The sequence below is a fragment of the Orussus abietinus genome, unplaced genomic scaffold (genome assembly GCF_000612105.2).
Source record: "Orussus abietinus isolate OABI.00-Male unplaced genomic scaffold, Oabi_2.0 scaffold50, whole genome shotgun sequence".
NCBI lineage: Eukaryota > Metazoa > Arthropoda > Insecta > Hymenoptera > Orussidae > Orussus > Orussus abietinus.
This window is the reverse complement of record NW_019394232.1, coordinates 463382-490073: the sequence shown is the minus strand read 5'-3', so window position 1 is coordinate 490073 and position 26692 is coordinate 463382. Positions and strand designations below refer to the sequence as shown.

The following is a 26692-nucleotide window of genomic DNA, read 5'->3' as shown; positions in this document are numbered from 1 at the left end:
CTCCCCGAGGAGGAAAAAGAAAATGGCTGCCGCGGGGTCGGCGCCGAGACTTCGATCAGTTGGCCGACTTGCACCCCCGCGGCCCGGTCGGGGAGCGAGGGGATAGGGGCTCTTGGGTGGAGGGCAATGCGGGCGCGAGGGGGTGGGGAGGGTGGCGCGGGACAATCCAGGGGGGGCCAGCCGCGTATTGATCGGCGCGACCACTGGCGGGATCCGACACGCAACGAGGACACCCGACGCGGCCCACGATGCGCGCGCACACTTCGGTGGTGTGCTGCCCCGGCGCCCGCATTCGTGCACGGACCGCCGTCGTGTGCGGGCGCGGCGCGATAGCGCGACCGACGGACTGCGCGGCTGGTGGCGGTCGTGCGACTGCCAACTCCTCAGAGGTGTCGGCCGACCATGCCTCCGCCGTAAGTTCGGGTGCTCCTCGGGGATGGGGATCGGTGCGAGTGGGTTGTGTGCCTCCACTGGGAGTGGGCTCGAGGTTCTCCACGATCTGTGCGGGCATATTGGGCCCAGGTATTCGGGGAGCTTCGCGATTAGGGTAAATGGGGATTCGGGGTGGATTTAGGGAGTTTCGGCATGGTGATTTGTAAGTGTACCTAGATCCTATTGTAGGACTATTTGGGGATTTTTCGGCTTGCCTATATATATGTGCCCAGATTTTGGGGGATATAGTCGGGGATTTTCAGAACCGCTGATCTACGAGGGCACCCAGAGAAAATATTAATTAATATTCGTGTAGTAGCAGGAGATTAATGTTTTTATATATATTTTTTTTTTAATGTTTGGCCACGGATTTACCGAAGAACTCGGTGGAATTTTTGTCGAGTAGAAGAGTTTCCTGGGGGGTACCCTTTGAAAGGGATTCCCTCTGGACCTGGTTCGGAGTACGTGGGAAGATCCTCGAGGGCCCTCGAGAGTCCTCCAGCTCCCAGCCTTGACCAGGTCGAGGTCGAATCCCGTGGATAATTAATATCGAAAGTCCCACCGGACATATTTGCGCGTGCTTGGAAGTAACGACGTACTCGCGGGCCTCCACATGTGGATTCCATACTTCCGGTCGTTTGGTTATCGGCAAAACTTGCGGTTACGTGACGCGACTCATTGCGGGGGGCAATCCGCTTTGTATTACTTCTGGCGACATTTATTTCGAATTATTTATCATTGCCTTCCCTTTTCCTTATCATCCAATATCTGATACACAGGAACTGGTCCATCGATTTCGCGAGATTGCGCAGAATTGCGGCAACTGATAAGAACTATCATTGCTCTTCCTGCTAAGGCTATTAAGAACAGGCTAATCAAATGGGCGAACAGAAAATGCCATGACACTTTTTTTTTTTCCTGACTTGATTGGCCCGATCTTATCGTTGATTATGATTGTCGTTACACCGGGTTTACGTGGAGGAATTAAATCAGGAATAACGTGGAAAGGATGGACTTTTACAGACGGAGAACGTCTAAGGGCGTGGTTACCCGAATTGGGAAATCGGATCAATCGTGGTCCCCTCCTGAATGCTCTCTCTTATCATTTTAATTCTTTCTTTCCCTTCACGGTAGACAAATGAGAGATAACGTCGGGGGTAGGGTCCTTCGACTTCGTTCAAGCAGGATTTTTTTTTTTTAATTTAATGCATCTTTTTGTTAGGAAGTCCGTGATTTCTCTACGTTGGAGCCTACGTCTCCATCGGAACTTTATTTCTCTTATTTCTCTTATTTCTTTCATTTCTCTTTCAGGCGGGATAAAGCGACGGAAGAATGACACGACAATGGTCCGGCTTCGAGGTGTCCCTAAGATAAACCCCACGGCTCCGATGCGAGGTACACCCCGGTGACGACGTTACAAACTTCAAGGATGGACATACAAAAGAAGTTTCTGTGCCCCCGCCTGGTGGACTACCTCGCTATCGTGGGGGCCAGACCACCATCGGCTACTCGGCAACCTGTACAGGTGAGGTAGAGACAATACCCACCTCACCCTGACAAGGAGAGGCGACGTCGGTTTAAAAGGGATGGCTAATGGTAAATGATTAATTCCAGGTGCCGGAACTGCTGCGAAGGTACCCCGTGGAGGACCATAAGGATTTCCCTTTACCTCTGGACATGGTGTACTTCTGCCAGCCCGAAGGGTGCAGCAGTGTCGGCCCTAAACGTACAGCCTTAAGGGAAGCCATGTCCTTTAGTTTCACCCTCACCGATAAAGACTCCGGTAAGCACATCGTATGTGTATTTATTTTCTTTTATATCACCTTAATAATTTAATACCTATCCCGGCTTCAGGAAGGACTCGTTACGGGATCTGCGTTAATTTCTTCCGACCCATCGAGAGACCTGGGAGCTCTGGGAGCAGCACCTTCACCGGTAGACGCAACAGACACAACACCACCTTCCGGAGGGACAGCTGGAGGAAAAGCATGGAGAAGAGCTCCGACTCCGCCTTCTCCAGGTGACTTTGCCGTTCCAACTTCCCCCTAGACCGGCGTCACCCTTGGAAACTTAATACCTGGGGTCCATTTTTGGTAAAGACAATGGTAAACGATTGTACTTTTATCCGTTCAGCGATTACAGGGGTAGTGCGATAGGACCCAGCGATTCCGAGAGGGACTGCCCCAGCAGAAGAGACTCGGACACCCCGCATGCATCTCATCCTCCAAGACTGGGAATCACTGCCCCCAGCGGGGACAGCGAAAGCGGAGGCAGCCACTCGCCTTCTCCTAGAGCCTCTCGCAGAAGACAAGTGAGATGCTCCTCTTGACGTAGCCATGTCCTTGTTCATTAGGGCGACACGAGAGGGTCTATCTCTGTACATTAAACGTATCAAATTCTATATCAAACTTTGGATAAATGTAATGTATATATTTTGACGCTTTGTATGTATGCAGAATGACCCTTTCGTTGGTACTACAATTGCGATAATTGTGACGTAGTATGATGATGATCCTTTTCATCCGTGACTCTCTATTTGCAGTTACGCACCCATGTATCGTTAGTATAGTAGAATATGTTTACATGGATGAGCAACATTTTCATTAACATTTAACAGAGAGTACGAAACCATTCCTTGACCTCGCTGTGCATCATCTCGCACCATCCCTTCTTCTCCACGTTCCGGGAGTGCCTCTTCATCCTGAAGAAGATCATCGACGCATGCAACGAGAGCTCTTCCGCTCGTAGAGTTGGCGCCTCCAGGCAGATCAACAGGTATCTTGGTTTTCCACCTTGATAGAGATTCAAAACGTTAAATGGATGCCGTTCTTTTGTCGTAGGGACAGCGTTTGGAGTGTTCTTACTGGTCAGGCCCTGGACGGGGCGTCTTCCATCGTGCTCCACGACGTTCGGGAGATCGAAACCTGGATTCTAAGACTGCTGAGTGCCCCGGTTCCGGTCCCTACCAAGACCAGAGTCGAAGTAGAGATTCTGTCGCAAGAGGTCCAGCCCCCGCTTTGTTTTGCCCTTCCTGATCACACGAGGTTCTCTCTCGTCGACTTTCCTCTACACTTGCCGTTGGAACTCCTCGGGGTAGACGTGTGCTTGAAGGTGCTGACCCTTATACTGCTGGAACACAAGGTAATGGCGTTAGGGAGGTATGAAGTACCCCTTTTTGGGGGGTGATGCCGTATAGAATACCCAAGCGGTAACTCCAACGCCACCAGGAGTTAATTTCTCTTTCTTCGGCTTCTCAGATCGTCATGCAATCGCGGGACTACAATGCTCTCTCCATGTCCGTCATGGCGTTTGTGACGATGATCTACCCCCTGGAATACATGTTCCCTGCCATTCCGCTACTGCCCACCTGTATGAGCTGTGCCGAACAATTGCTACTTGCTCCCACTCCGTACGTCATCGGCATACCCGCCTCATTTTTGCTCTACAAGAAGAACTTCAAGATGCCGGATGACGTCTGGCTGGTGGATCTTGACAGCAATAAGGTGACACCACCTTCCGCATTCGGCGACCATCTTCCTCCGCTGCCCGAACCCGAAGGCTCGATCCTGAAGAATCACCTTAAGCAGGTAAACTCGAGTCAATGCAAACCAGGACGACCAGAACGGCGATTTCACTTAACTGATTTCATCTCCCGATCGTGTGGATGGGATCTTATAGTGCACTGCTTCTGATAAAAAAAGCTCTGTGATCGGCGCCGGATTTCCCTCGGGACAATTACTTGATATTATCCATGGTCCCGGTCTCAAATTAGAGAGGAAATGTTAATAATGTCGTCAGGGTGTATTTAAGAGCGCGTGGTGTTTTTTAATAGTAGCATTGGGCATTGGGAGAAAATTAAATACCCGGTGGGGCCATAGTTGAAGTATAGAGACTCGGCACGTGCGACCGTCGAGGCTCGTGTTCTTGTCGAAGACGCAGGCGCGTCTCTTGATCTTTTTAAGGCTTTCGGTCGATTTTCAACCACGTCACTTGATATATATAAAAAACAATGCGTGTCGGCAATTCTCTCTCTCTCTTTCTATGAATTTATTTATTCCTTGCAACAGCTGTATTCTTTCGAATTTCTTTTCGACGTGAGGTTTTAACTATGCTTACGCCTTTACTCCCTCGATACTAATTCTTACGTTTCTTGTACTTTCTCGCTGCTCCGTTCACTTCTACAGGCGATGCAACTAATGGACCAAGTTGGCAGTGGTGTAAATATTTCACTGACTTTTTATATGCACGATGGATTTATAATTACATCCGACGTATTCATTGATTTCTTCGTACTCGGTACTTTACCGCTATCGCTGATTGTCTTGGCTTATCGATTGTTTAACAATTAAGCAACGCCATTTACCTTTAAAAGGATGCTGATTTAATATTTTCTCAGTCCGAGAACGTAATCCCTTTTCCTACCAATTTTTTTATAGAGGCATTGTAGAAGAAAGCCACTAGAAGTTAACTTGCATTACAGGGTAGAGATAATTAATCCATTGCTTGATAGTGGGCAGCAATTAGAAGAGCATTCGATGCATTAGACGGTAGAGCTTGGTTAGAAAAAAATTGGGAAGAATTTAGGGATATTTCATTGACATGGATTTATTTTCATCGTTTTAGGCGATGGCGAGCATGTCGACGCCGACAACAAATGCGCCTTTACCCCAGCACTCCTCTCAGATGTCCCTTCATTCTCCCGGTAGACGAGAGAGCGCAGCATCCCATTTGTCGACCCTGAGGTAAGAGATTGCCGAATGAAGGAAACCCATTATAATATTATATACAATTGCAGAATTAATATTAATATCCCGAACATTCGTCGCAGCGTGTCCTCGGCGAGGCACAGGCCGAGCGTGGACCACGGGATGCAGGGACAACCGGGAGGTGGGTCTTCGGTAACATCCTCGGCGTCGAGCCCTAGAAGGCCATCATCGGTTAGCCAGACCCTAGGTCAGTCTCTTGGCCAATCCATCGGCCAGACCATGGGTTCGGGATCATCCCCACAGGTGTCCGGGGCCCACCCTTCGGCGCCGTTCAACCCCTTCATCTACGGCAACGACGTGGACTCGGTGGACATAGCCACGAGGGTCGCGATGGTGCGGTTCTTCAACTCGCAGAACCTCCTGGCGAACTTCACCGAGCACACCAGGACCTTGAGGCTGTACCCTAGACCCGTGGTGGCCTTCCAGATCAACTCCTTCCTCCGATCGCGACCCAGGGCGAGCCACTTCCTGAACAGGTTCGCGAGGACGCAGGCCGTGGAGTTCCTGGCCGAGTGGTCGCTCACCCCGACGAATGTGGCCTTCCTAAGGGTGCAGACTGGAGTCTTCGACCCTGCCCAGATTGGCGACAAAGCCCGGTGGTATGCAAATCAGCTCGAACCCATCACCTTCCCCGTGTGGGACTCCGGCAGCTCGCTAGCCGGCGCCCTTAAGGCCATCAGACAGCCCGAAAATCAGCCCACCGATGAGAGCGGATCCGACTCGGAGGGTGCTGATAGCACCAGCTCGTCCTACTCCTCGCTCAGTGACTTCGTCTCGGAGATGGTCTCCTCGGACTTGTCGCCAAGTAGGTGGCCAATCCATCGAAGCGGATTTCTGTAACTACTCGACCCCCAGAAATTCCCTTCTGTCGTTTAAGGTGGCGCGAAAGTTGCTTCTAAGAGGTCTCATGACACTTTCCTCCGGACTGGGTGCACCGAATAGTTTCAAACTTTGCAGCGTGAATGCGAAGGCTGTAAGGGAGGTCCCGACACATCATGTTTCATACAAAATTCAAGCATTTCTTAAATGAAATGAATTTCAAACGATTCGGTACACCCAATTTAGATAGAGGATAAGAAGGGAGTTTCAGGCGGCACTTTTAAACCGCCTTAACGATCTGCCGCCAACTCGGATTGGCAACGACCATACCGATCGCATCTTTTCGTCCATCAGTGACCCAGCCGCAGCAAATGGCCCTTTCGGTGGACCCGAAAAACGTCTACAACCCGCCGAGCACTCTCCAGTACCCAGGAATAGAGGAAGACACCCAAATTCGTCCCGACAGTCCGCCCAGCACGTCTTCGAGTCACAGCGACCTCAGCAGCCCCAGCTTCAACAGGGACTCCGAGTTAGAGCTGAATCCGAAAGCGAAGGAGGACTCTCAGGCCGCTAAAAGCGACAACGTAAGTCGGAAAACTCGCGGCTAGTTTCTTCCCAAGTTTCGGACTCTTCGCGATAGATGGCTTCCTCGTCGTTCGAGCTGATCGGTCTAGTAATCTCATACGGTCTCATACATTTGATAGCAGCGAGATACTCGTTTGAACACACCACGCCGGGACACCCCACACCTTGGAGACTGTCGAAGACACGTGCTCTCATTGTCAATGCAGATCCATGAGGCTTGGATTATTTATTATAAATATCCGGATACACGGTACTTTGGGATCGTCGCGTCGCCATCGATCGTTTTTCTCCATTGTTTAATTCGCATAAGTAGAATGAAAAAGGAAAAGCCCATCGCTTTTGGGACGACCCCATGGATAGGTACGTCGGTCCCGTCGACAGCAACCCATTGTTTAGTTACTCCCCTTACTGTTAACTCCACGGAGGAACCAGCTCGTCGGGGTTATCCCTATTAATGTCCATTTCAATTGAATTAATCCCTATAATTAAGTGTTTATTTATTATAAATATGCGGATACACGGTACTTTGGGATCGTCGCGTCGCCATCGATCGTTTTTCTCCCTTGTTTAATTCGCATAAGTAGAATGAAAAGGGAAAAGCCCATCGCTTTTGGGACGACCCAACCCATTGTTTAGCTGCTCCCCCAATTGTTAACTCCACGGAGGAACCAGCTCGTCGGGGTTATCCCTATTAATGTCCATTTCAATTGAATTAATCCCTATAATTAAGTGTTCATTTATTATAAATATGCAAATACACGGTACTTTGGGGTCGTCGCGTCGCCATCAATCGTTTTTCTCCCTTGTTTAATTCGCATAAGTAGAATGAAAAAGGAAAAGCCCATCGCTTTTGGGACGACCCAACCCATTGTTTAGCTGCTCCCCCAATTGTTAACTCCACGGAGGAACCAGCTCGTCGGGGTTATCCCTATTACTGGCCATTTCAATTGAATTAATCCCTGTAATTGTTTACTGGTGAACTCGTAGGATAAAGAGGAGGGCGGTAGCTTTGAGTCAGACTCGGCATCGACCACGGCGACACCCCGCACTGTCCTGAGCGCACAAAGTACAGTAGGCCAGTTAGGTCCTGGCACAGGGTCCTTATCGACTCCTGCACTCGGTGACAATGAACGTCCCACCGCTTCCCACAGGACCTCGCGACTCTCTAGATCAGTCACTCCAGTGAGTCGATCGCGCCGCGCGCCTTTATCCGCTCTTCCGGCACTCTCTATCTCTATTTCTGTCTCTCTTTCTCTCTGGCCCGGTCTATCGCTCTGTCTCTCTCTCTCTCTCTCTCGCGCGCACCTTCCTGCGTTATGCACCCGCCCGTTTTTTCACGCACCCTCGTCTCCTGCATTACTCTTCTGGCTGCGGTCCCTGATGCGCGGAAAGGGGCGTTAAGGGGATGCGAAAGTGCGACGAGCCTCTCGGTTGTTCAACTTTTCTCCGAATTGAGCGGCTCAAATCGTTTCAAACTTTGCAGTGTGATTAGGGAGATTATAAGGAAGGTCCCGGTACTCATGGGATTTCATTATTTGCGATGAATCTTTCCAATGTCTGTAATGAAATTTGTAAAAAATTGAAATTTCATGCACGTCAGGAGCTTCCTTTTAGTCTCTGAGTTTGGGTTGTTAAGTTTGAATCGATTAGGCACACTCTGCTTGTGGATAAGCTTCATGACGTCACTTTCATATCACCTTAAGGTTCGTCATTAGACGCGATGATTTCCCGGCGGATTCGAATAAATTAGCATGCAATTCGCTGACTATAGTGCATGACTATATCGCAATTGGTCGAGACGAGCCCATCGCTTCTAATGGTACATTACTCATTGTGTATTAGTTTGCGGAATCGAGTGTTGCTGGTGTGGTATCTCTAGTTTGTATTTAAACGACATCTGGATGCACAAGTAGACGAGTAATTGTGTGTTGCGATCGAATGCGGTACATATTCTAAGTACTTATCCCGTATATTTGCGATTACCTCCACCGTGGGAAAGAGAAGTCACGTGGGCCTCGAAATTGAAACTCTGTAGGGCACCGAGGAAAACAATGAAAATTGGTTTACTCGAGGTATTGTCGACATGAATTCTTATCCTCTCCTTTTCTTTCTCCTTTAGAAGGTTAAGATGGTAATTGTGCACGTACCAAAAATGTCGGTGTATATTGTTTGAAACGAAAGAAAAAATTAAGAAGGCCTTTGAAACTGATCACAGGCTCGAAGGAAAGAGAGAGGAAACATCGTCAATCGATACTTCATTCTTTTTGCTGCATATAAAAAATTAGTTTATATACCTGTATGAAGTCCGGGATTTGAGTAAGGTAGATGTTGGATTTGTATGGGAAAGAAATTTCTCCGCGATGTGACGTCATGTCACCGTGATGTCACGTCACTGTTCATGGATCCGATTTGTTCCTTCTTCCTGAAAGGTTCCTCCGATCAGCCCTGGACCCCAACGTCAGCCCAGCGTGGGCAACGTCCTGGCCAGGACCTCCAGCTTTGGATCAGCTGTTGGACCTCTTCTGCCGAGACAAGGGACCACCGGAAGTGCCAACGGGGCGTCGACGCTGCCTCGTCAATCGACCACCGGAAATGGCCTCCAGAAGCAACACAGCGGGGGTTCTGTCCAGCGACAGAACAGCAGCGGTGGGTCCAGCAATGGTGGCGTCACCAGGCAGGGCTCGCAAGGATCTCTTCTGGAGCAGATTGCGTCCCAAGCCAAGGATCTTGTCCGGGAGACGACAAGGCAGAGCAGTCAAGATGGCCTTTTAGCGCACATGGATAAGGTGAAGATACACTAATAAAGTGTCGAACTTAAATAATATTTTTCTTTTCTTTATCCTTGTCGTGAGTCGTGAACAGAGTGTGATGATTCTTGTCTTCTTGCAGCTGAAGCACCAAGCGAAGGAGAAGATTACGGAAGCTGGAGAGGATAGTCTTTTTGCCCCCCTGGAACAGGTAGGGGAAATGTTTAAAAAATAGTAAGAACACTGAAGCGGCAACATTTTCTGAAATGAACCAAATACGGTCAATCAGAACGACGGAGAAATTTCTTCGTTTGCGTTTTGTGATTTAAGCGAATTTCCTGCTTTTCGTAGTTAACTCAGCAGACGAAGAAAGCCATGGGCGAAGCATCGAAATCTGTTCAAGAGGCCTCGAAAACGGCCCTGGAAGCGAGCAAGACCGCTGCCGGGGTCAGTAAAAATACCCTGGATGATTTGACCTATGTTGGCAAAAGCACTTTAGGAGACCTGACCAAAAGTGCCAAGGAAGTCGCAACGAAGAAAGGTTTGCTTAAGGTGAGACTCCTAGTAATTACTCCTTTTTTTTTTTTCCTTATATGAACGCACAATTTTTGCCCATCAGGGACATGGGGAATCTCAGGGTTCCCCACCGAATTCTCCACCAGGAGTTCCCCCAAGAAGAGATTCGAGCAGCACTCAGTTGGTCGCTTCGGATGCTCGTGGAGGGCGCCGAGAAATTGGCCGCGATTTCTTCAGCAACATCAGCAGCGATTTGAACGGCATTGCTGCCCATACTAGCAGCATGTTCAGCGATTTGTTTGGTGAGGGTTGCGAGAAGCATTTACATGCCGATCATGCCCTTAAGGTGGGATGAAAGTAGCGTCTTCCGATTTCAGTTTTTTTCTCAGACGTTTCTAACATTTCGTATATATAAAAGAAATGAAATTTCACGGGTGCCTTCCTTACAGTCTTCATGTTCACGTTGGGAGGTTCGAAGCAATCGAATGCTCCTTTCATATCGCCTTAATCGGGATTGAACAATTAAAGCAATTTACTCGAGGCTAGTCGGCACCTTTGGCGTGTCGTTATCACTTTCATAATCAGCTTGGAGAGACTTTGCTGGGTAATGATCGATGGTAAAATTTAATTAACAGGCAGTAAGAATAGCTCTAATCGAAACGCTAGCCTACTCCCCCAGTCGCAGAAGTCGAAAGAAAAGACCCAGCCCTTCGGACCCTTCCCTAAAGGTACGCTCCATGTCCGGATATTCAAGTATCGATAATTACGGACAATAATTGAGATTTTAATGCTCGATCTTAATTTTAGGAAAGAAGGGCCTAGTCGAACGGTCGTCTCTTATCAAGCACTCTTCGAACAAGCCCAGCCAAGAAGATTTGCAAAGGCAACAGAATGCAGAGCGGTCCAGTACAAATAGCGACAATCAGGCGTTCTTGACGGACGTAAGTAGTAACATTGCTACATTGTTAAAGAGAGAAAAGCATTACGATTTTGTAGCATTTTTTTCTTCTCAAGTCTCATTTCAGCAAGAGGGAGATTTATGCTTGATCTATTTATTTGCAGATCGTCAATCAAGTATTAGCAGGGGAAGGTGTAGGGTGGCTGAAGTTAAACCGACTGAAGAAGCTGATGGAAGATGAGAGCTATCGCAATCTCGTGGTCACGAAGTTGAATAAGGTCCTTGAAAGGAAGATCAGTCCCGATGATCACATCGACGACATCGTAAGTACTAAGCGCTCTTTGAATTGGCCAAATGTTTCCTTGGTACCGTTCGAGGAAACATTTCTTTCTCGGTGTAGAATGAACATCAGGAATAGGACGAATTAATGTGCAGCAATTTTAATGGTAAAACTGACGTTGGGTTTCAACAGTGCGTTTCAAAGCCAGTTTACAAAGGGATGCTAAAGTGCCTTCAAGCGGTATGTCATGGTCTAGGACATACTTACGCCAACTTCGGCTTGGGTGGGATGGCTTCGGTCTTTCAATTAATGGAAATAGCCCACACTCATTACTGGAGCAAAGATCTGAGCGAATGTGGCTTCGACAGTTCCGTAATGTCGCAGGTAAACATTTTAGTAGTATAATGCCATTCAATTGTTCAATGGCGGACGGGAATGCCTCCCCTGCAGATACGACATCGCCTGTGCAGGACGGGAGGGCATCGATGTCTCCCGGTGTTCAAACCGTCTGAATACTAATAAACGTTTGGATATCCCTTCTAGGCATCCAGTCCCTTCGGTAGCCGTGAAAATTTGCGTTCTCCCCAGTCTCCAAAGCATCCAGAATTCCCGGACGTGTCGCAGAAACCACCGGGACAACCCACCGCAGGTTGGTGAAAAAAAGAAAAAAAAAAAATAAGAAGAGAGAGAATCGGTCCTCCAACGATTGATAAATATTTTTATCTCTATTTAAGACGATTGTACGGTGTGTAGGAAATATCTGCGGTGTAGGGAGGAGCTCTAGTAATTTTCTTTTCAACAGAACCACCTCAAGTTCGCCTCGACACGTCGCGACCACATTTACCAACGAGTGGGGACGACACCCAATCGGCCACGGATACGTTCCTAGATATGTTCACGAAGAAAGGGAAATTTCTTAGCAAACTGACGTCGTTCGACTCCGAGGTGAGTTAAGGGGATGCGAAAGTCGCATCCGAGGAGTCGATCGTTCGTGAAACTTACGCCTTAAACCCCTTCTATAAGGCGAGAATTATCAGTCCAATTATCGCTAACTCTATGCATCGGAGATGGTAGTTTTATACATATTATTAAATGGATTTAATTATTCATACACTTTTAGGGCCGTGGTGGAGCAACCGGAAGTAGCGAAGCATTGTCCACGGACGGCGGAAGTATCACCACAAACCCTGCATTTCGTCACGCCCATCAAGCATCTTTTCGCAGCACCGTGTCCGATAGCGAAGTCGAGCAAGGCAATGTGAGTACTTAAAATGACCCTTCGTATCATCTTAAGACGGTCTTGGAGCTAAATTAATTATTTACAATTTTTTTTTTTCTTCTATTTCTTGTACCGTTCTTTTTTCGACTTTCAGTTTTCACGCCAAGGGAAGCAGCGCACTGCCAGCGTTTGGTCGAGTAAGTCCTCATTGAGCACTGGTTTCCGGTACCACGGAGGAAGTCTGGTACCCACCACGACGACCCCGAGTCCAGAGTCGGCAAGAACGTATCTCTTCGAAGGTATGGAGATAAATGTCGCAAGAGCACTTGGCATTACAGAAACATGGTTGGCCTGGTTATCGTCGGTAACTTTGAACTTCCGGTTAAACAGGCCTTTTGGGAAAAGAAAGGTCTCCTCTGTGGGACCAAATGCAATTCTGGGAGGATGCCTTTCTCGACGCCGTTTCTCAGGAGCGCGACATGATCGGCATGGACCAGGGACCGGGAGAGATGATGGAGAGGTACTCTCAGATCCACCAGATTCTACTATTAAATCTAGTTTGACGGTATTCAAAATGCCGACTCTTCTCCTAGGTACAAGAGTTTAAGCGAAAGCGAGAGGCGCCGATTGGAGCACGACGAGGACAGACTGCTTTGCACGCTGCTTCATAATCTCACCGCCATTTTGGTGATGCTGAATGTCGACAAGAACGAACTGAAACGGAAGATAAGGAGGTTGCTTGGCAAAAGCCACATTGGCCTTGTCTACAGTCAAGAGCTCAATCAGCTCCTCGACCAAATTCAGAATCTTGTAAGTACTTCTTGCGATGCGAAATTTCATTTCTTTATACACATTGAAACTTGATGTTTGCCATCTTCAGCCTGAATTAATGTACAGTATGAACGATTGAGCTTTCGGATGCCACTTTCACATCCCCTTAATGGGAATTTCTATTTTAGCATGGAAACGACATCGACTTAAAGCCGCTTATGTCTCGACAAATGCATCGCCAATCGTTCACGGTCCACGCCGGTGCAGATTCCGAGGGAGAGTTGCGTTTCCTGGAGGTGCGTCACGACGGTCTCGTCCTGAGATCCGTCAACGGAATAATCGTCGAGCGCTGGTGGTACGAGCGACTGGTCAACATGACTTATTGCCCGAAGAACAAAGTTCTGTACCTCTGGAGGCTCAATGGCGGCCAGACGCAGATGCACAAGTACTACACCAAGAAGGTAAAATAAAACTAGTGGAAAAAATGTAATTTTCATATTTTCATTATTTTCATTATTTTCATTTGATCCCGGTTCCGGCTATAGCCATAGGTCTAGGGATTAAAATCCCATTTCATTTTTTCATTCCCGACGAACGGAACACCCGGAATCATGTCGGCCGTCAGCCTGTTTGTTTTTTACACGTGTGTCTCTCGAATTGTGTAAAGTCTATTCCAATCAATATTTTAGCTTGATAAAAATTCCGAGTGGCTGTATAAATGTTAGTTAAATATACTGTAAAAATTCCAAGATGGGATATTTTCGCGGTTCGTTATAAAAAATTGAGAGAAAAAAAATGGGCGCAAAAATACATCCCTCACCCGGCACGACTCAACTTGGGGAGGGCCTTAACTAGGGAGTTCCGTTTCAGTGCAAGTAAATGTTGGTTAAATATACTGTAAAAATTCCAAGATGGGGTATTTTCGCGGTTCGTTATAAAAAATTGAGAGAAAAAAAATGGGCGCAAAAATACATCCCTCACCCGGCACGACTCAACTTGGGGAGGGCCTTAACTAGGGAGTTCTGTTTCAGTGCAAGTAAATATTAGTTAAATATACTGTAAAAATTCCAAGATGGGGTATTTTCGCGGTTCGTTATAAAAAATTGAGAGAAAAAGAATGGGTGCAAAAATACATCCCTCACCCGGCACGACTCAACTTGGAGAGGGCCTTAACTAGGGAGTTCTGTTTCAGTGCAAGGACCTTTATTACTGCATAAAGGACGCGATGGAGAAGGCTGCGGCCCGAGGTCGAGGGGCCAATACCGAGGTCGAGCTGGGAGGTGAGTTTCCCGTGCAAGATTTGGAGACCGGCGAAGGAGGTCTTCTTCAAGTCTGCATGGAAGGCGTCGGTCTACTCTTCGCGAATAGCAAGGTACGCCGATATACCTAGAACCGACTCGATTAAATGACGATGGAAGAAGAAAAAAAAGGCAAAAAAAGAAATTCTATTCCTTCCCGATTTCTGACGTATCCTACTTTTTCCGACATAGCGTCGAGATGTTTTTTCTGTAATGCCAACATATACATATATATATACACGCATTATTTCTCCAGACTTGATGTATACGTATATCTCGATATATATACCCCGCATATATATATATATCTACATATACAGATATTATACATATTTAATTTGAGTTTGGTAGCTAGTCACTTTTTCGATTCCACGTTGAATGTACGAGATGGGTTCCTTTAGCCACTTTTTATCTACGTCCTCTGATATAACCGTGTATAATGATATATATTTATTCCAGCCGAGGGAATATACCGATTGCCGATTGGTTGTTCTTTCTTTTGGTCTTATTTATCTCTCGTTTATTTCATTTCTTTGGGGTCTTCTTCCTCTTTGTCTGTGGTTAGGCGATCCCTTTTGGCAATGGCCGAGGCTCGGCTCAACAGAGGGTGCGAGATGTTAATGGACATTTATTAAAAAGACGCGAATTACTTTTCTCTTTCTTCAGGCGGGAATTTCCAAAAATTTCGGGTTCACTTAATGCACCGTGCAGTGACCGTGATAAGGATATTGATAACCGATAACTGACGCGCACTGTTGGGCCGAGAGGAAGGGACCAGGGAGCATGTATATATATATATACAAAAAATGTGTATATATATATATATACCGTCGTCCGCCCCTTACTTTCGACTTCCGTGTTTCTTTGAATTATTCAACCTTCTCTCTCTCTGTGTTTTTCGTTAATTGCATTGATGCAAGGACCACTCAATATTATCTCCCATCGCTAGCCACCACGATCTGCTTAATTTGTATCTGTACGTATCTTCTCAGTCTTCTGTATGGGTTTGCAAATCGTATCAAATGTAGTCCAGGGTGCCTCCCTTCGAGTGGTCGAAGGATCGCAAAGAGTACACGAACATACACCCGGTGTAATTGTCACCCTGGTCTCTGTACTTGCTGGACAGCTGATCCCTAACTTTATCCGTATCAATTTCGCGACTAAACGCGGAATATGAAATTAATTATGAACACTGAACATGAGAATAATTATGAACGCGGGGTATGACAGTAATTAAATTTTCCGGTGAACCTGGGACATACACCCGGTGTAATTGTCACCTTGGTCTCTGTACTTGCTGGACAGCTGATCCCTAACTTTATCCGTATCAATTTCGCGACTAAACGCGGAATATGAAATTAATTATGAACACTGAACCCGACAATAATTATGAAAACTGAACATGAAATTAATTTCATGGAATATGAAATATAAAACACGGAATATGAAATTAATTTCGAACACTGAACCCGACAATAATTATGAACACTGAACATGACATTAATTATAAACGCGGAATATGACAATAATTAAATTTTCCGGTTAACCTGGAAATTGTTGCGACGTTACTTACACTTTAATTCCGTATTACTCGGGACGTACCAAATTGATATGAAACAACAATTATCGACAATTATCGGATTAATGCAAGATTAATCCGAGGTACTCTGGTTACTTTTAAATGTTACATAATTTTGTGAGGTATCAGCTGTTCAGCTAGGACGGAGGTCATGAATATATGAAGAAACCACACACACCGACGTATAAGAGAGACGACACCCGCGCGGCATTTTTCCTTCTTCTGGGGGATAGATTTTGATATTACAATTACAATACAAATTAATATATCGGTTTTCCCGGCATTTGGGTATCGCGTCTGGTTAGAGGGATTATATCGATTAATTGATGTCATTCCGCGTCCGAAAATCGACTCCCTCGGGAATGGCCCCCACATATAGGTAACACATGAAGAGAGACCTCGAGCACTTGCGACATGACACGCACACTAGCGAATCGACCAACAATATCGAGAAAAAAGAGAGAAAAAAAAAATCGAGAAATATATGCCACACGGAGCCGAAATCGCACACGAAGGAAACTACTCGTATATGCATACGAAATCATGTGTATATACATAAACATATAAGTAGAGGATATCTCCATTTAAATAAACATTTAAATTGAAACATCGAAACCTTGCTCTCATATGACACATGATTTATAAAAGAAATTTCTTTTTAAATATCGACAAATTTTTCTTTTAAATGAAATTTATTTTATTTGTCGTCAGGAGCTTCCTTATAACGTATATTCACATTGTAGTTATTTTTCTTTTATCGTTCTTTTTTAACGCGTCTCCGAGATTCGCCATTTTGAAATTTCAAAGAGACCTTGTACGCGTTGCATATTCGGTAATATATGCATGTACGTCGCAGGGTATTTTATTACGTATGTATATGTAAATGTACATGATTTCGCTGTTAACGGAGACCCGAGATTATTATAGATAATTCGCGTAACGAGAGTACACACCGCGGGTTTCTGTTTTAGTCGACATTTGCGTTGGGTATGTTTGATTTGAGCGTTAATTCAGTGTCTTTCTTGCATGGAGCTCGATGTGCAGCTGCAGTCTTTTTCACCTGTACTTATATTATTATTATACTCTTCTCATACTATATATATATATATATATCTACGTTATAAGGATACGGAGAGAAAGGAAAGAATAAAGGAAAGAGGAAAGAATCGGGGAGAAAGGTGGAAACCCAACACCGTGGTCTGTCCACCCTCTACTCTCGACTCTTATGATTTGTATTGAATGTTGAATGCTGACTATTACCTTTTCTACGAGTCTACGAACTTTTCGTCTTTCGTGGTCACATCCGAGAAAAGTCTAGCGAGCCGAATTCGAAAATGACATTTTCGAAATTCGAGACGGAGGACCGCTAAGGAGGTCCCGGAAATATATGATATACAATGTTAAACAGGATTTATTTATGGCACTTCTGTTTGACGTTTCATCCAGACGGTACCCTAATTTTGCAATAAATTCAAAGTTAGAAATTTAGTTTATAAAAATAAGAGGTTAAATCTTTCATGAAACTTTTCTTCAGCCTGGGTGCACCGAATCGTTTCAAAGGCTTGAAAGTCTTGACTCCCATAAATTGTCATGTTTCATAAAAAAAAAAAAATTGATATTTCATGAGTGTCGGGACCTTCCTTAGGGTCTACAGGAAAACAGTGCAAAGTTTGAAACGATTCTGTGCCCCCGATCCAGAGTAAAAAGTTTCATAAACCTTCCTTAACGTCGCTTAGACATCGCCTTAATTTTCCGACATTTTACAAAAAAAAAAAAAACCAAGAATAAAATAAAATAAAAATTCACAGGAAATTATATTAAACTCCCATTCGAGGCGAGGGATTTCACATTTACTAGAATCGTCACGTATGAATGTTATAATTACTTTTAACGGTGCAATTAACCGATAGATACGGAACCTAAGAGGTTAGACTTTTCTCGGCTTAGGGAACTTTTGAGATGGTCCTTGAACAATGAAACCTCTATGATTACCGACTAGCCATGACGTGTACGTATATCACGTGTACCACGTGTACAACGTATATAACACGTATAGTAGATATATAGGCGACGGCTATAACGTAGCCCCTTAACGTTAATGACTCCCCCTGTAACTTAAATGAACCTCCCTGTCTAACCTCAATATAATTTTCTGTTTTTCTGTTTTCTCTTTCTTGTACCGTACTGTCGGCATTGCCCTGGCCGGGCGAACAGGATTTCGAGGTATTACTCCAACGAATCATTGTCTGTTAACAATTCAGTATTGACTATAATATACTTAATGTTGGCCGTCTTCCGGAAATGCTTATTTAATTTACCGTTACTTTATTAGTCGTGTTCCACTGACTATATATATATATAAAGATATATATATACGACAATACCCACACGCATACACATACACGGTGCCATTTTGCAGCCCATCCCGCACACCTACACACACTTTAACACACACTGTCCACGTTCTCTCGAGTTGCATCTGAATTAAGTGATTTGCTCTGTCCACTTTACTGTCTTCCTACCGTGGATTGGTGTTAGTTGTGATATATGTTCGAAAAGCCGACTCACGTACCAGTAATTACCGTCGAGATTGTACGGGGGGTTAACCTCTAACCGAGGATTAGAGCGATAGTACGATGGCGGATATGGATGCCTCCCCTGTAGATGCGACATCGCCTGTGCAGGTTGGGAGGGCATTGATGTCTCCCAGCGTACACGTGCCGGTGCCCGAGAAGTACAGTCGAAATTTTGAAAAAGCTCGGAAAAGTGACTTGTACGGTGGCAGATTTTAAGGCCGGGTGAAAGTGGCACCCAAAAGTAGCCTTTGCAACGTTTTCTCCCGACCGGATGTACCGAATTGTCGTAAATTTCAGGAAATTACTTGGAGGGCCCTCGAGAAGGTCCCGAGACTCGTGAAATTTAATTCTCTACGGAGATTAGGAGATCACTCCTAAAAAGAAGATGGAGATTAAATTTAACGGGTGTCGCGACCTTTATTAGAGAGTTCAGATTCTCGAGAAAGGGTTTTTGGTAATTCGGTACACCCAGTTCGGAGGAAAATTTCATTAAAGGGTTCTTAGACGCCATTTTGACTTCGCCTTAAGGATAGGAATTGATAATTGAAGAGCGACGGCTCCTCCACCTCTTTGCGACGGCATTTTCGGAGTTATCTCGCGATAGAACGCCGATGTAAATTTCGAGCCGGCATTTTGGTTTGCTACCTTCTCCGATTGCTGGTACCAGACGAGGCAAACTGACTGTTAGAGATGCTGTACCTAAGTCGAATGACATTTCGTTGTTCGAGGCTTAATATGGAATTCGATGAGTACGTGAATATTGGAACCTCGGAGTGCGGCCGTAGAAAGCGAGTGTGCGTGTGTGTGTGAGGGAGAGATAAGGATAGTGAGAAAAAAAGAAAGAGAGAGAGAGAAAGAGAGAGTGCGTGTGCCCAAGTAGCACCGAAACGTGTAGTGTCACCTGTAGTGCCTTATATAATATATATCCCTTATATCTATATATCTTGACTCGTTATCACGACCGGGAGGCTGCGCAGATGTACATATACATATCTACATATGATATACATTACGATATCGGGTCGTTGAATTATTACCGCCTTAATGATGATTATATTCTAAATTAATTCTAATGGTAACTCATTCGAGTGGGGGGAAATTAATTCAACGATCGTAGCTTGGTATATATATGTAGGACATCCCTACGAGATATGTATATTATACGTAATTATATGATGTACCTCCGGTTCTCTCTCGATCCTTGAGATGCCCTCCACGACTGCTCGCTAACGCTTATTTAGAGTAGTTACCGTAGGGTTTACGTCATGCAACACTCATTGCACGAAATCTCTCCGTAGTCACGGTGCGAAGAAACCCGCGAACGAGGTGCGCGCGCATCTCCCGGTTCTCCCCCAAATTTTCAAGATGTCGACGCACCTTCAATCTGGTACGAGAAAAGCGCGAGAATGTATTTTCAAAATGAGGTGCAGGACCGGCGGGTGGGTTTTCGAAAGGGGGTTGCCGCGAGTCCTTGCCGGGACCCTCCGTCCACCCACCACCCACCACCCACCACCCCCCGAAGGCATGGCACCGACGCGCGGCGTCCTGGGTTCTTTACGCGTGAGAAAAAAAAGGGGAAAAAAATAGTAACTATTAGGAAAATGGCGACAAACCCTTCGCACTGTACTTTCCCGGGTCCCGGTACTCGTTCTACCCTGAGGGCCATCCCCAGGGACCCCGTCTGACCGAAATAAGTGCACATTTAGCAATCTATCGACGCTAAGCGACCAACGATGTAAGATGAACTTAGGCCATCTCCAGAGTTGCCTGTTGCCCGTTGCCGCTTTCCCGTGCTCTGGCTGCGCCGTTGCTTAAACGTTGCATAGGCGTTGCTTATACGTTGCCTAGCCGCTGCTTGGACGTTGCATAGGCGTTGCTTGGACGTTGCATAGACGTTGCCGCCCTGTGCCGTTGCGTTGCCGTTGCGTTGCCGTTGCGTTGCCGTTGCGTTGCCGTTGCGTTGCCGTTGCGTTGCCCGAGTTCGATACGTCCGTCGACGCAGACTCGTACCCCTCGGCTTCCTTCATGTGCGTGCACTGGAATAACGTTATCCATTAGAGCGATCACGTCGGTATCTCTTCGAGCTCACTTTCATCGTGTTGGATGAAATAAACGTTGGCTATATGTGGTCTTCCGAGACGACTTCCGGACGTTCCGCTCGGTCGGCGCCGCACTTAGGAAAAAGCTGCGACTTACCTTGATAGATAAGGTTGATAGATTTCCAGCTATCATAATCTTTTTTTATCAGCAGTCTGAACATTACTGGAAAATTAAGATTCCTTAAGGGGATGCGAAAGGGCCATCACACTGGAGCTTTTTTTTTTAGTGCGGTTTCCGCCACCTTGCCACCTCGCACCGGAAGACTCTTGCGAATCTGTTTATTTGATTCAATACACAGAGTATATAACCATTAGAGTGTAACCGAGACGTATACATACATATATTTACATTTATATATATATATATTTATATCATGCATGGTAGCCTACGCCTGCACTCGATACCTCGGCCCCTAATACCTCTGAATTATATTCTTTCCAGTTTTTTGTAAGACTCGATCATATCCGCAAGTGCTTTACTCAGAAGGGTGGGATCTTCGTTTTGGAAGAGTTCAGTAAGTACCCGACGATTTTCGTAACTACCCCGAGGGGGGAAAAATGAAATCATTTGAAAATCTAGCCATTCTACTCATCGAGGTGCAAACGAAAGGGTCACTTTCTATTTATACCAAAGGGTAAAAATATATAACATTTAATCTCCTTGACACTTTGAACACGGAGCCGTTTCGACATACGGGCGAAATTCCTCTGACCGTGCAGGGGATATTGGACCAAACGTCGGGCGCCTTTAGGCGCTCTTAGTAGCCGAAGGGTTAATAAATACATAATAAATATTAATCGCCCTTCCCTCCTTCTTTTTCAGATCCTAAAACTAGAAGGATAGTTCAACGTAAATATAAGTCGCAAATGGTGAGTGGAAATATTATCTTTTATCTTTGTCATTCGACATTCTGCCGTTTCTTCTGCGTTACGTCTTAGCTGGTCGTTGTTTGAGTAATTCTCGTATTGCGATCGAATATCGATCGACGATGCTTAGGTATGCGTTTGTAAATTCAAATGGAAGTATCTGTACCGGGTAATACTTCTACTTAACTGTGCCAACTGTAATTGCATTAATTTTCTCCTGCATGTGCAGGCCGGCGAGGCGGTCCATTGTATGCACAGAATATTCTCTGTCGCTCTCGCTGCGCAACTTTCCGCCGAAGCTCGCCTCATAGATAGCTCTAGTAACGACACTGCATGAAGCTTTATTTCTGATCTGCATTTCATTTTCTGAACACTACGTAAGTCTTTCCGTTCCCTGTCCTTTTAATGATCTCTTCTGCCTTCGAATCTACCCAAGACTCGTCCGCGACGGCCTGATCGCTCCTCGACATATCAGTTAATCGAATGGAATTATTTAACCCTTTGAAGTGTCATTTCGACATAAGGGCGAAATTCGTATGACCGTGCGGGCAATATTGGACCAAACGTCGGGCGCCTTTAGGCGCTCTTAGTAGTCAAATCTTTAAAGCTTGTACCCACCGTCCTGTCACGATAAAAGTCCTAACAGAAGTTAATTATAAAGATCGATCATTTAAGATGATATCAAAGGCGCTGAGAAATTTAATTCATTAAACCTTTGAACACGGAGCCATTTCGACATAGGGGCGAAATTCGTATGACCGTGCGGGCAATATTGGACCTAACGTCGGGCGCTCAGTAGCCAAAGAGTTAAAAGCAAAATTTAAAAATAGTCTCGTGTATATCCCTCCGTCAGGTGCAAATTGTAATGACAAAAATTGAGGTGTACATAGGCATAGACAATGGTAAACTGACATGACGAGGAAGCGAATGATTAGCCCGAGCGAGCTCCGAAGAATCTTTTATCAATCCCTGTTAACATCTGAAAGAATCGATTATTAATCCGAAATTTTCACAAATTATAGGCCGATCAGATCCAGTATGCGGTTCTCTGCCTATTCTCGTACCTAGCTGCTGGATTGGAGCAAAGGAAGCAGCTGCAACATCAGCAACAACAACAACCGCCTCAGGCTCAGCATCATCATCAACAACAGCATCATCCCCATCAGCAACAGCAGCATCATCACCAACAGCAGCATCAACAACAGCAGCATCAACAGCAGCAGCAACAACAGCAGCATCATCATCAACAGCAGAAGCAGCAACATGGCGGCGGCGCAACACAAGTTGCTCAGGGACACAGAATGACACATTTAGATCCTTTTCCACGACAACACTGACACAGAAGCAGACATTCTCTCCCTTTTGTGCATGACTATCACAGCTGTGCTCCTTACGCTTGCCTACCTTGGGTATGATAACTCGCTGGTGATAAGAGTAAAAGGACTTTGCCAAGGAAAGAGAGAATGAGACGTTTCCCCTGGAGAAAGATATTCATTTTAAAGGCCTTAAGGTGATATGAAAGGGTTATTCTATGTATATAACGAGGTTTAATATATATAGAACGACCCTTTCATATCACCTTATCATGACGCGTTATAATAAAGTCATTTCTCTTTCTTTGGTAGAGATATGCATAACGAGCAATACCCAAAATTGCTTTCGGGCTCGCTTGAGGCGTCGGAAAAATGGCGACGAATTAAAAGGTACATACACTACTCTATTTCTGGGCGTAGTCGTTAGCAAAGTGCAGTGGAACAGCTGGCAGAGTACTGATGTTGTTTATTTAGAGGGATTTATGTCAAGGGTAATTTGAATTTGATAATGTAAATTTGGTAGAGTCGATTCCGATATACAGGGGAGGATATGAATGCCTCCCCTGCAGATACGACATCGCCTGTGCAGGGTGGTAGGGCATCGATGTCTCCCGGTATACATCCCGCAGTATGCGTCTTGAACGTACAAAAATTCATAAAAATTGTTTAAAACGTTATTCCGAGGTTGAAAAAAGGGATATTCTGTATTTTGCCAATTGCACGCCTGTTAACATTTTCCCAAAACTGATTGTCAACACTCATGATGTCCTAAGCTCTTGAACGGATAAGACTCTGCATGTTGCGATTCAATCTCAAAAGATGGTCTTGTGCACCGGCGGTCATGCTTTTGAATAAGACCCACTTAGTGCCACAATTAGACAATATTTATCCGTCAAGTTACTGCTAAGCGAGTGACATGCAAACAACGAGAGGCATTTGTTAAAAGACTCGGCAAAGGTTGGAATAAAAATTCCCCCGGTAATAAGATTTGCCAGAAACGCGAGAATGTACTTACAGGTAGCACTTAGCACTTAGTACACTTTGTTCGGTAATTGTGACCATTACGTTCGGACCATTAGTTCCATAGATTTCTATGGTGAATTCTTTAGTGAATACGCGCACGGAAATGTAACCGCATTTATTTCATATTTCCATGAATGTAACACATTGTACCTGCAATCTTAACCTCGCCTATAGCATAATTCCAAAACTATTTCTTTCCTCGTATTTTCAAGCTGAGAAGAAAAGAAAAAGAAAGAGATATCCTTTCAACAAAGAATTAGTTATCCCGCAAACAAAGTGCAAGCAAGCCCCGTATTTATTAATGTACATAGAGTCCAGACTAAAATACTTATCATCTAGGACTACAATGAGATCTGTGCAATTGTATGACAGAAAAGGAATTAATTACCGCTAGAATGAATTACGCCATCCTCAGTTCCGCAACTCGAAGTCGTTCATTGCTATTTCTAGGTCCGGATACTTCGTGCTTTATTTTGATAACAAAATAGACAAAACTTACCAAAAAAAGGAAAAGAAAAGAGGAACAATAATAATAGTGCAGATCTCGAGGCCCGGGAGGAACAATTTATTTTTATTAACGTTACTTAACGAAGAGCTGGAGGAATATTTACGTGCGTATGCGCACTTAGACTCTACACTGTAACAATGTTCATCGTAAATTTATTGCAGCATTACGAAGAAAAAATAGAAAAGGGTACTCGTTAAATCTGATAACTGGAACGTGGAAATTATTAATTTTTTTTTCCGTGAATTAATGAATATTATTGAATATAGGTTCGAGGGATGATCGCGCGTCATTGTTTAGTTCTTGCCTATTTGTGCGATTGTCTTCGACGGAGATTTATTTAAAATAGGATAATTAATAAGTTACGAAGGACCCGCGCCAGAATGGTCGATAAGAAATAATCAGCATATTGGAAGAACTTATCAGATGTTTCACGCAAACTCATGTACCGATGCGCGGATTAATTACGAGGGAAATATGTATATTGTAAATTATTTATTGCCCAGGTAAACATAATCGTAGAAACACTATTTCTATATCCGCCTGTGCCGCCATTGCAGTGTCAAAGTTGCAAGACTTGCAAGAAAGCCGTGAAAGAAAATTGCAGACGGTACACCGCGGTGGCAAGGAAAGGAAAGAGAGAAAAGAAAAAAGATAAGCAATACCCTTAATTATTTACACCGTGTGCATAAATAAACACGGCTCAGTTTCACCGCCCGTAGTTGTATAAAAGTGCTCCAGACCGTTTGTACATATGTATAGTTTGTTCCGTTCGATTCTTTGACATGATTATCATTTGTTACAAATATACACATATTGTCGAGTGAGCAACGGAACGTTGTGCCGTATATTATTTAAAGAGCGTATGTAAATCACGAAGAGAAACAGCATCGGGGTAAAACAAGAAGCTTTCGCCAGAATACATATTGCATACGTTATCCTTTGCGTACATTAATTGCAAAATTAAAAGCATTTCAAGTCATCTACATCGGGAGGAGATGTTGCAATTACGTAGAGTGAAGTTCCCTAATTTCCCGCGACTAGCGCTAGCGTCGTTAAGCTTACGTGAAGTGGCGTCGAAGAGGTTTTGTTAATAAAACTTTTCTCCCAACTCGGTTTACCGAATGGTTTGAAACTTTGCAACGTGAATAGGGAGACTATAAGGGAGGTCCTGAGACTCATGAAATTTCTTTATAGGTATTTTAAAAATATTTTATAAGAAATGAAATTTCAAGAGTTTCAGGACCTACCTTAGGGTCTCGATATTCCCGTTTTAAAGTATGAAACGATTTGAGACCCCCAGTTCTATGAAAAGTTTAATGAACGATGCCACTTTCGCATCCCCTTAAGTCTGGGACCACTTGGAGCCATTGAGGTTATGTCACGATCAACATCTTATTCTTCATTTTCCCACGGGATGTACGTAACGGCTGATCGCGCGGGGACGCTTGCAGGGCCTCCTTGGTAGAGGTTAATTGACCCTTTTTGCGCGCGGACGTAACTTCGGAGGTACCGAGAGGTCTCCCTTTAAATTTCTGGGCCCTATGGGCATCTCTCTCGCGCCGCCGCGCGTGCGCCTCGGGGTCTCTCTCTCGCTCCCGCGGGGCCGCCGCCACACAAGAAGCGAGGAATGCGGCTCGAATAACCGGCGAGAACGCGCATCGACAGAGAGACGAGGAAGATACCATCCGGATCGTCGGCGTTCCCTCTACGATTTGGGGTTTCGCGATTTCCCTCAAACAGTGGCATTCATCGATCTTCTCCCCTAAGAAACGTTTAGGATCTAGCAAGGATGGAGGAGACTTGGGTACGTATGTCAAGGGTGTCCCAAAATTAACCCTTAAAATTAAGATTTGAATTTGCCGCGATTTTTGCAGTAAATTGTTGGCAACCCTGAAAAGAACAATTTGACAGCTGAGAGTGTAGGGTTAGTAAAAATGGAGAACGTGAATACGGAGACTATAAGGAAGGTCCTGAAACTCGAATTTCAATTAATTTCAAATTTCTTTATAGGTATTTTAAAGATAGTTTATAAGAAATGTAATTTCGGGAGTTTCAGGACCTATTTTAGAGTTTCCATATTCACGTTTTAAAGTATGAATAACATGATAAGAGTCGGATTTAAAAGCCCCGTCTCCGCGAGGAGTCGGGAGCTTCGAGCGTTTCCCGCGGCGGGCCGGAGTGGCGCTGAGGTCGCGGGGGCCGGAGAAAAGGAGAAGCGAGGGGCAGGGAAAAAACTCGACCACCAGGGCGGTCCCCAAGGGTCGGTCGAGGTCTTCTCGGAAAGTCGAGAACCGAAACGCGAACCGGCTCGATCGGGCGCCCTGTGACACCGGAGACCGCCTCCATCCCCCTGCGGCATTCCGCACGGTTTCCCGATCAGTCTGCCGGTCCCCGCA

General features: G+C 45.2%; 1 protein-coding gene across 3 annotated transcripts; it reads left to right on the top strand.

Annotated features, from left to right (window-relative positions):
* Window positions 1–299: 299 nt before the first annotated feature.
* Window positions 300–25129, top strand: LOC105703427 (MAP kinase-activating death domain protein). 3 transcript variants are annotated; one of them, XM_012431819.1, is made up of 33 exons: window positions 300–413; window positions 1744–1957; window positions 2047–2215; window positions 2287–2452; window positions 2566–2743; window positions 3050–3207; window positions 3273–3573; window positions 3690–4019; window positions 4617–4649; window positions 5056–5174; window positions 5261–6003; window positions 6372–6601; window positions 9032–9388; window positions 9492–9560; window positions 9701–9901; window positions 9969–10167; window positions 10501–10593; window positions 10673–10806; window positions 10928–11086; window positions 11236–11427; window positions 11587–11692; window positions 11846–11988; window positions 12164–12301; window positions 12417–12561; window positions 12653–12782; window positions 12856–13072; window positions 13222–13494; window positions 14226–14405; window positions 18125–18133; window positions 21028–21100; window positions 21409–21455; window positions 21682–21829; window positions 22475–22613. In XM_012431819.1, the coding sequence occupies exons 2-32, from the start codon at window positions 1862–1864 to the stop codon at window positions 21787–21789; spliced, it is 5496 nt and encodes a 1831-aa protein (XP_012287242.1). In that variant the 5' UTR covers window positions 300–413; window positions 1744–1861; the 3' UTR covers window positions 21790–21829; window positions 22475–22613. The 3 variants fall into 3 exon arrangements, with proteins under 3 accessions (XP_012287242.1, XP_012287239.1, XP_012287241.1); XM_012431816.2 differs by lacking the exon at window positions 21682–21829 and having other exon boundaries at window positions 22475–25129; XM_012431818.2 differs by lacking the exons at window positions 18125–18133; window positions 21682–21829 and having other exon boundaries at window positions 22475–25129.
* Window positions 25130–26692: the final 1563 nt, after the last annotated feature.

Coding starts and splice junctions, on each gene's coding strand:
- LOC105703427 (XM_012431816.2), top strand. CDS start 1,862: ATGGACATACAAAAGAAGTTTCTGTGCCCCCGCCTGGTGGACTACCTC. Junction 9,561..9,700: donor TTTTTGCCCCCCTGGAACAG/GTAGGGGAAATG, acceptor TGCTTTTCGTAG/TTAACTCAGCAGACGAAGAA. Junction 11,693..11,845: donor ACCGGGACAACCCACCGCAG/GTTGGTGAAAAA, acceptor TCTTTTCAACAG/AACCACCTCAAGTTCGCCTC.